General features: G+C 35.2%; 1 protein-coding gene and 1 long non-coding RNA gene across 4 annotated transcripts; one reads left to right on the forward strand and one right to left on the reverse strand.

The window, feature by feature from the left end:
• LOC107644091 (GPN-loop GTPase 3) lies at positions 948–6,516 on the forward strand. Of its 3 annotated transcripts, none has more exons than XM_016347881.2 (10): positions 948–1,348; positions 3,109–3,354; positions 3,736–3,844; positions 3,936–4,017; positions 4,232–4,317; positions 4,591–4,694; positions 4,820–4,950; positions 5,040–5,133; positions 5,829–5,884; positions 6,029–6,148. In XM_016347881.2, exons 2-10 carry the CDS (start codon positions 3,310–3,312, stop codon positions 6,126–6,128), a joined length of 807 nt encoding a protein of 268 aa, XP_016203367.1. In that variant the 5' UTR covers positions 948–1,348; positions 3,109–3,309; the 3' UTR covers positions 6,129–6,148. The 3 variants fall into 3 exon arrangements, with proteins under 3 accessions (XP_016203367.1, XP_016203368.1, XP_016203369.1); XM_016347882.2 differs by having other exon boundaries at positions 949–1,355; positions 6,029–6,516; XM_016347883.2 differs by having other exon boundaries at positions 949–1,348; positions 3,275–3,354; positions 6,029–6,516.
• Positions 6,928–8,051, reverse strand: LOC110262392. The gene is made up of 2 exons (XR_002347132.1): positions 7,897–8,051; positions 6,928–7,348 (listed from the first exon to the last, which is right to left on the reverse strand). It is a non-coding gene; the product is annotated as an uncharacterized LOC110262392 (long non-coding RNA).

The following is an 8,072-nucleotide window of genomic DNA, read 5'->3' on the forward strand; positions in this document are numbered from 1 at the left end:
TCCATGTTGGATTCTTTTTGTTTCAGGCTCTGTTGTGTATTTGTTGTACAACACTATCATTTTTTGTTTTATTTGTTGACACAACTACATTAAGGTAATATTCTCTGTTATTTTTAATGGAAGTATAATTATGTTAATTGTCTATAGATCTGCAGCAAGTTTTTGTAGATTTTGATAATTAATGATAAAATTTTCATGTTGATATTTTATATTTGGATATTTCTTTTTGTTAATTAACTTTTACATTTGTATTTTGATAAGATTATAAGATTTTGGTTGATGATATTTCTAGTGCTTTAAATTTGATAAATATTTTAAATTTAGATTAAATTATAATTATATCTTAAGGTGTTTATTTATAATTTATTTATTATTTTATTATAAAATATTTTTTTAATTGAATTACATTTGAATTAATTGAACTAATAAACCAATAAATCAGTAATTAAAGTGGTTCGATGACTAGTTCGATTTTTAAAACATGGAGTATGACTCAACAATATGGGTGTATATAGCCTAGTTGGACCAAAAATCCAGACCAAGTCCGATCAGTTTGGACTAATTTTAGTCCAATTTCGTGACTATTCGATCAGACTAGAAAAATAAAAATATTCTATCCTAATCCTATCAAAGAACTGAACCGGGTTTGGACTAATGTCGGGTCATCCGGTCAAGGGAATAAGTGAGTAATTAATCTGGGTTAGGATACGCGGGACCATTGTTCTAAAAATCGAACCAGAGCGATCGGTTCAACCGGATAAACCGATCATCAGGACGGTTTGGTTAGTTTCAAAAACCGCTTGGCAAAAAATTGATAAAAAAATCGGTCAAATTAGTGGTTAACTGGCAAACCGGAGGAACCGGCCGGTTTTAAAGAGGTCTGCCGGTTTGAGAACCCCCTTCAAAACGGCGCGTTTTGACCTTTAAAATAGAAAAACCCCTAAATTTACTACCCGAAGCCCAGACCCCCCAGTCCCACACTCCCACTCATCTCCTCTCCTCTCCTCTCTCAAAAACTCAATTCAAACTTGAAAGAACAGAAAAGAACCCTAGCGGAACCCACAGCCACCGCATCTCCCCCAACCCCGTAGCACGCAGCCGCTGCACCCACCGCAACCCCGCAGCCCCACAGCCCCGCGGAACCCACAGCCACCGCATCTCCTCTCCTCTGTTCGCCGGTGTAGCGCCGTGGAAGTTCCGTCGCCGTCCTAGGAAGCTGTGTCGCCGTCGTAGGAAGCTCCCTCGCCGTCGTGTGGAAGCTCTGTGGCCGTCGCCATCTCCTCTGTTCAAGCGCTCTCTCTCTCTCTGTTCGCCGGTGTGGCCGTTCTCCCCTTCCTCCTCGCCGCCGGTAAGCAGTAAGCACTCTGAGTGTTGATGCAAATCACTTCACTCGAAAGCAGACAGATGCAGGACAAATATAATTACATTTGGCATCAAACTTTTCATTATTTCTAAAATTGTGAATGAGTACATAGCTCTTACTTATTTTATGAAACTGGAATAATCTTGTTGATGGTTGATTTATGATTCTAGAATGATTTTCTGAAATGATGATGATATTGTTACTGATATGTTGTTGGCTTCTTGTTGGTTTTCTGATGGTTATTGATCAGTGATGATTAGTGCCTTTGATTTTGAATTGGAGTTGGGTTTAATTATGAGTTATTTGGGTTTAATTATGAGTTGCTGAGTTAGTAATACTGATTTTGTTGATGTTTGCTTATTCTAAATTGCTGATTTTCTGAAATGATGATGATGTTGTTGTTTGATGATATATTGTTGGCTGCTTGTGGATTTTCTGATGATTACTGATTAGTGATGATTAGTGCCTTTGTTTATTTCTGAATTGGAGTTGGGTTTAATTGTGAATTGCTGGGTTTAATTCTGAGTTGCTGAGTTGATTTTGTTAATGTTTGCTTATTCTGAATTGTTGATTTTCTGAAATGATGATGTTGTTGCTTGATGATATATTGTTGGCTTGTTGCTGATTTTCTGATGATTACTGATTAGTGATGATTAGTGCCTGTATTTAGTTGAAAATTTTGTTAATATTTTTTTTGGTTGTGGAACATTATGGTAAATTTTGAAATTTTGGATTTCATTAGGTTAGAAATTATCAAATTTAAATATTTGAAATTATATATTAAATTTTTAATGAATATTTAATTAAACCGGTTAAACTCCGGTTGAACTCCGGTCGAACCATTGAACCAGTGAACCAGTTATCTTACCGGTTCATTGACCGGTTCGGTTCTCGCAACCTTGCGGCGGGACACAGCTCAGTCCCTCTGTCGTCTACCCTGCCTCCAGTACACTAGGGCAGCGGATTGATTGGGAGCAAAACAGGGTAAGGGGCTGCAATCGCCGCCGTGGCCTCCGCCGTCAGTGTGAATGAGTTTCAAATTTCATTTTTTCCCTAAAATTTTCTTTTTTGTGAACTGCAATGGATTTGTTATATTCTTATGGTATTGAGAGTTGTAATCTGCATAAGTAACACGTTTTTTTTGGTTTGTCTGTTAGCTTCTTCAATGAGTTGTCTTATTGCATGATGGATTTTCTCGGATGTTCCAATAAACAATGCAAAATTAACATACTTCAACTCATTCTTCATGCATCTACTGTACTAATCACTTAATATGTTCAAGACTCGGTTCCTTTTCATTTTCCCCCTCCTTGTAACCTGTATGCTTTAATTAACTTATGCTACCATCATTGAACAAATTTAATGTTGCTACGGATACAATTGTAGAAATAATAATACATTTGCTATGCTTTGATTTGCTGCTCATCGGGTCATTAATGTGCCCTAATTTGACAGTGTGTCAATAAGTTCAGTGTTTGTGCATAGAGAGCTAAACTACGGTTATTTTGCATTGCCGCTAATTACATTTTATTATTATTGTTGGGTCTTTTCTTAATCCATTTGCTTTTGTGGTTGTGCCAAAGCTTGATTGTGTTGCTTGTGTTTTTGTTCTGAATTTGATTTCTGTACTAGAAAACTAGGCTTTGCGAATTTCAAAATATGGGAAAGAAGCTTTTATTTTTCCTTTGTTATTTATATTATTTGATTTGTTCATATTTAGTTCTGGTGTTTGATATTATATTCAGGTTTTCTGGTACTGTGTACTGTCTTTGGGAGTGCCTTGTTTGTTTATGGACTACTCTGATCTCCTGAAATTGTTGTTTGCCATTGCTATTTGGTGCTCTGCTTACATTACTGTTGCCATTCTTACTTCCTTTCGCGCCGTCAATTGTCTTTCTGCTTGAGCTTCAGAGGGAAAATTGTTTGGAATTTGATACGAGGACATCATGGGCTATGCACAACTTGTTATAGGTCCAGCTGGTAGCGGCAAGGTATTTTATTGTGTCACCTCATTTGTTCTACCTTTTCACTCATAGTATCTAAATTGTAATTACATTGTTGTTACTGTGATTGCGGGGAAATATGGTCAATATAGCCACAATTTGCTGTTGCAATGAGGTTGCAGAGAGCACCACAACAGCGGTATTATGGCTGCAGTCACGGTTATAGGAATCCAATTTATTGTTTAAATTAGGAGGGCTATCAACTATGAGCTAGTTCTAATTTGTGTAGCTGACCCAGCCTTGTTGGGGTGAACTTTCATTGTTGTTGTTGCCTCATCTATATTGTTGAACTACAGACCTACATGCTGTTTTACTTTTCTTAAACCGGTTAAGACACTCATGAGAGTTTATTTTTGTTTTGTCTATTAGTCAACATATTGCTCGAGTTTGTATGAACATTGTGTAGCTGCAAGGCGTACAATAAATATTGTGAACCTGGACCCTGCCGCTGAAAACTTTGACTATCCTGTTGCAATGGGTAACGTAAATGTGTTATTTGTAGTTAGTATTTTTCTGGGTTCAGTTTGTTGTTTTCTGAAACTTAACGCTTTTGTTTAACATGCTTGCAGATATAAGGGAACTGATTTCCCTGGAAGATGTTATGGAGGAGCTTGGATTAGGCCCTAATGGTGGTCTTATGTACTGCATGGAGTATCCTTTTCTTTGTTTCATCTTCTTTACAAACTTTTTCTGTAATAATAAGCCTGTATCATTGCTTTTTGCGATGCTGAGTTAGGCAGAGATTTTGTTTGCTAGTATAAATGACCTTCATCTTTTGCTATTTTACTATTTTCCTGTTTATTTACATTTAGTTGCTACATTAAAAACTTGCTAGAAACCGTGTTGCCTTAGCAATCTTATTTAGACACCTTGAAGATAACCTCGATGATTGGCTTGAGGAAGAGCTGGACAACTATTTAGATGATGATTACCTGGTCTTTGACTGCCCTGGTATTCTTGCTTATCCCTTGGCACTTTTCGATTTCTGTCAAAGTAGGGTGCAAATGTTACAATACCACAAAATTTTCATTGCGAAGTGGTAATATTGGTATAATCCAGTTGCATGATGCATGAGTTAGTAGCTAGTACATGATCTTTTTGAACAATAGAAATTGATTTGCTAGTTTGTTTATATTTCTTTTAATTGTTTTCTATAAGTTGTGTGGTTGAAACTTGACCTGATAAATACTGTTAAATCAACTCAACCATTTATTGTTTTTTCAGGCCAGATAGAACTTTATTCACATGTGCCTGTGCTCAAGAATTTTGTGGAACATTTGAAACGTAAAAATTTCAACATTTGTGCTGTGTACTTGCTTGATTCACAGGTATGTGGCAGCTGCTCATAAACCCAGCTTTGCTTCCTTTTGATATATCAATTCTGTAACATTCCTTAATATTCATTGTTATTCTCATTACCTTTGTTGACCCTAACGATTTTACATGATTCCAGTTCATGAGTGATGTGACAAAATTTATCAGTGGGTGCATGGCTTGCCTTTCCGCAATGGTTCAACTTGAATTACCACATGTGAATATCCTATCAAAAATGGACCTTGTGACTAACAAAAAGGATCTTGAAGAGTAATTACTGATACAAAATCCTTTTACCTAATCTCTTTTAATAACATTCATTTTAATCATAATCTACGTATTTTTTTTCTCTCTTTTAGGTTCTTGGATCCAGAGCCTACTTTTTTACTGTCTGAATTGAATCAACGAATGGGTCCTCAGTTTGCGAAGCTTAATAAAGCTTTGATTGAACTGGTGGGTATCCAAATATTCTTAAAAATATATGCGCTTTTCACATCTCTTTGCCAATTTGATATTGTTAAGGCTGTGCTCTATTATAGTTCAAGCAACTAGGCAGGAGGATCTAACTTTATGCCTAGAATCTAGGAGAACATTGAAGAGGATGAATAATGGAAGAGGTTGTATGTGATAATATATTAAGGTATCGGAGTTTTTGGGACAGGAAAACTTACTCACAAATGTTAAGGCATATCAAACATTCCTGTAGTTTTAGTTTAAATTGGTCCTTCATGTTTATATTGCATTTAATTTGATGTTTTTTCTTCCCACATTTTAGGTGGGACATGAACAATTGTGATTTTAGGCAGGACATGAACATCTATCATCTGGAATTAGGGACTTGTGTAGAATACATTGTTATGGGTTTTTGTTTCCATTAGGACATAGCTCTTGCTTTCTTTTTGTGCAAAGAACATTGGAACAAATTGCTGGCTCCATATTTTGGACCTAAAATTAAAAAGGAATGAAGGTCTCACTCCATCTTGGCAATTGTCACTTCCATTTTGTAACAGCTATTCTTGATTTTCGTCCTGCCGTTAAGGCTTATGATGAAGATTGATTCAATTTTACAGTATTTAGTTTTTGTTCTTTCCCCATCTTTTGCAATAGTTGGTTTCTATTTAGTAATCTATTTGTTTATCATGCAACAGGTAAATAACTATAGCATGGTGAGTTTTATACCACTGGACTTGAGGAAGGAAAGAAGGTAAACTCTAGTGCCTATCTACCGTTTTGCCTGTCATAGTACAAACCTTTTGACATAGTAGTTGTTTTACAGCTCATTGACTCCTATAATTTTACCTATAGTAACACCAATTTTGTAATATACTCATTTGTTTCTTCATTACAGTATCCAATATGTGTTGAACCAAATCGACAACTGCATCCAGTATGGAGAAGATGCAGATGTGAAGGTTAAGGATTTTGATCCGGAGGATGATGATGAGTAGCTACTATGTTGCAAGTGCTACATACTTGGAATGATTCAAAATTTGTTTTTGAATGACATAATGGTGGTTAGTTTGTTGATATATAGTATAAATTACTAGAATGTTCTTTGAATTGCCAAAATATGATTTTCCAAATGACGTCAAAGGTGGGTTGTAAGATTGTGACCTTGATGATTTGTACAAATCACTGTCTGAACTGTCAGAAACCTTGGGTAGGGTAATCAATGGGTAATTGGTATGAAGTTGAACATGAAGCAGTTTTAGACACAAGAAATTCTTCTAACTGAAACATCTGATAGCTACTACATTAAAATTATGGTGCGACTGCAGTGTGTGTTTTTTTTTACGTGCATGGCATGACAATTAAAGTACCAAACATTATTATTCACATTATTTTGACCCTACATTTCTTGTTTCTAGTAAAAGATTCGGATGTTTAGCATTTTCCATAATATTTATATGCCCTTAAATAAAAAGGGTTGCAAAGTTAAGATATTACTAAACTTTTTGACTCAAGTTTTATTTTATTTTTTAAATGAAAATAAAAATACTAGACTACAAGGAATGAGTTGCAACTATAATTTTTTTTACCTAACTTGATTGCAAGTTAGGCTGTGAATCTGTGATAAATCTTTAGAGAAGTTTTGCTTTGTTCCTTCAACTATAAGTTGAACGATTCGTTCTTGTCCCAAAATGCACCTTTTTCCTAATAATGTTCATAGCTTAGCAATGTGTACTCTAATAAATGAGGGGGAAAATGATAAGAACTAAAATGTTAGAAATTCAAAATGTTGTGAAATACAAGTTTGACAATTGGCATTTTCTTTCATTAGTGTTTATGCAACACTATCACATTCATGACTCATCAACTACTCATGTATTTTGTCAAAATAATTCTGACATCTACTTGTACAAATTTCTCTAAGAAAAGAAAAACTTTTTTTATTGGCAAATTAAATACGTCTCACAAAGAATTGAGCCTTCACATGAATACCTTCCTAGAATTCTAAAAACATAATTCAAGAATGTTAAACAATGAGACGTCAAAATCTCTTGGACGAAATTGCCCTTGTAAATCTTTGAATCAAGTAGAGTTTTCGGCCACCTTGATCTCAACTTTGAACAATGCCTTAACAGGCCTATGATCAGAGAGTTTTGATTCACTCCTGCTGTATTTACTTTGCTTCATTCCCTCTCCAAACCATAGTATTCGATCACACCTGTAATCCTTCTTGTGTTAGATAATCATCTATCTACTCTTCCCAATAGAAATGCTACAATATATAATGTTATAGGAAAAGTCTAGAGGCCAGCAACTTTTGTGTTTTCTGGCCAACACTTAACCATCAAAACAAAAGTGAGTGATTTTCTACCATTAGATATAATCTCACCCCATTAAAAATACTATTAATGGCCAATTGATGGTAACAAAACACTAAAATTGCTGGTCCCCTAGCATTCATGAAAAAGCAAGATTGAGATCACAGTTGAAAAATTTGCGAACCTTTCCAAAAATTATGATATTATGGAGCCAGTTTTAGGGGAGCAAAAGTGTTAAACATTTTGGATTTACACACACAAAGTAGGGCACAATGAACTGGACTCAGTAATACAATATGGTAACAAGAATCTTTCATATTGTTGGTCATTTTGGCTTTCTTGATGCATTCATAAAGCAATAAATTCTAAAGGCAAATTATTCAAATTCTTTAATTTAATGCTCCCAACCCAAAAAAGGTAAAAAGCCAATCAAAATTCTTTAATTTACCATGCTGGAGCACGCTTCTTTTTGGTCAATTGTTTCTGATCACACCCAATGTAATCTTCAGAATTAGGGTGGTACTTGTAGGTAGGTGGAAACTCTATAGCTCCTTCATGCCAACCTTGGAATACATGACCCTCCGTGAGCTCCATCTTTAGCTATAATATATATATTTAGAATAG

Source organism: Arachis ipaensis, chromosome B05 (genome assembly GCF_000816755.2).
Source record: "Arachis ipaensis cultivar K30076 chromosome B05, Araip1.1, whole genome shotgun sequence".
In the NCBI taxonomy this organism is placed as follows: Eukaryota; Viridiplantae; Streptophyta; class Magnoliopsida; order Fabales; family Fabaceae; genus Arachis; species Arachis ipaensis.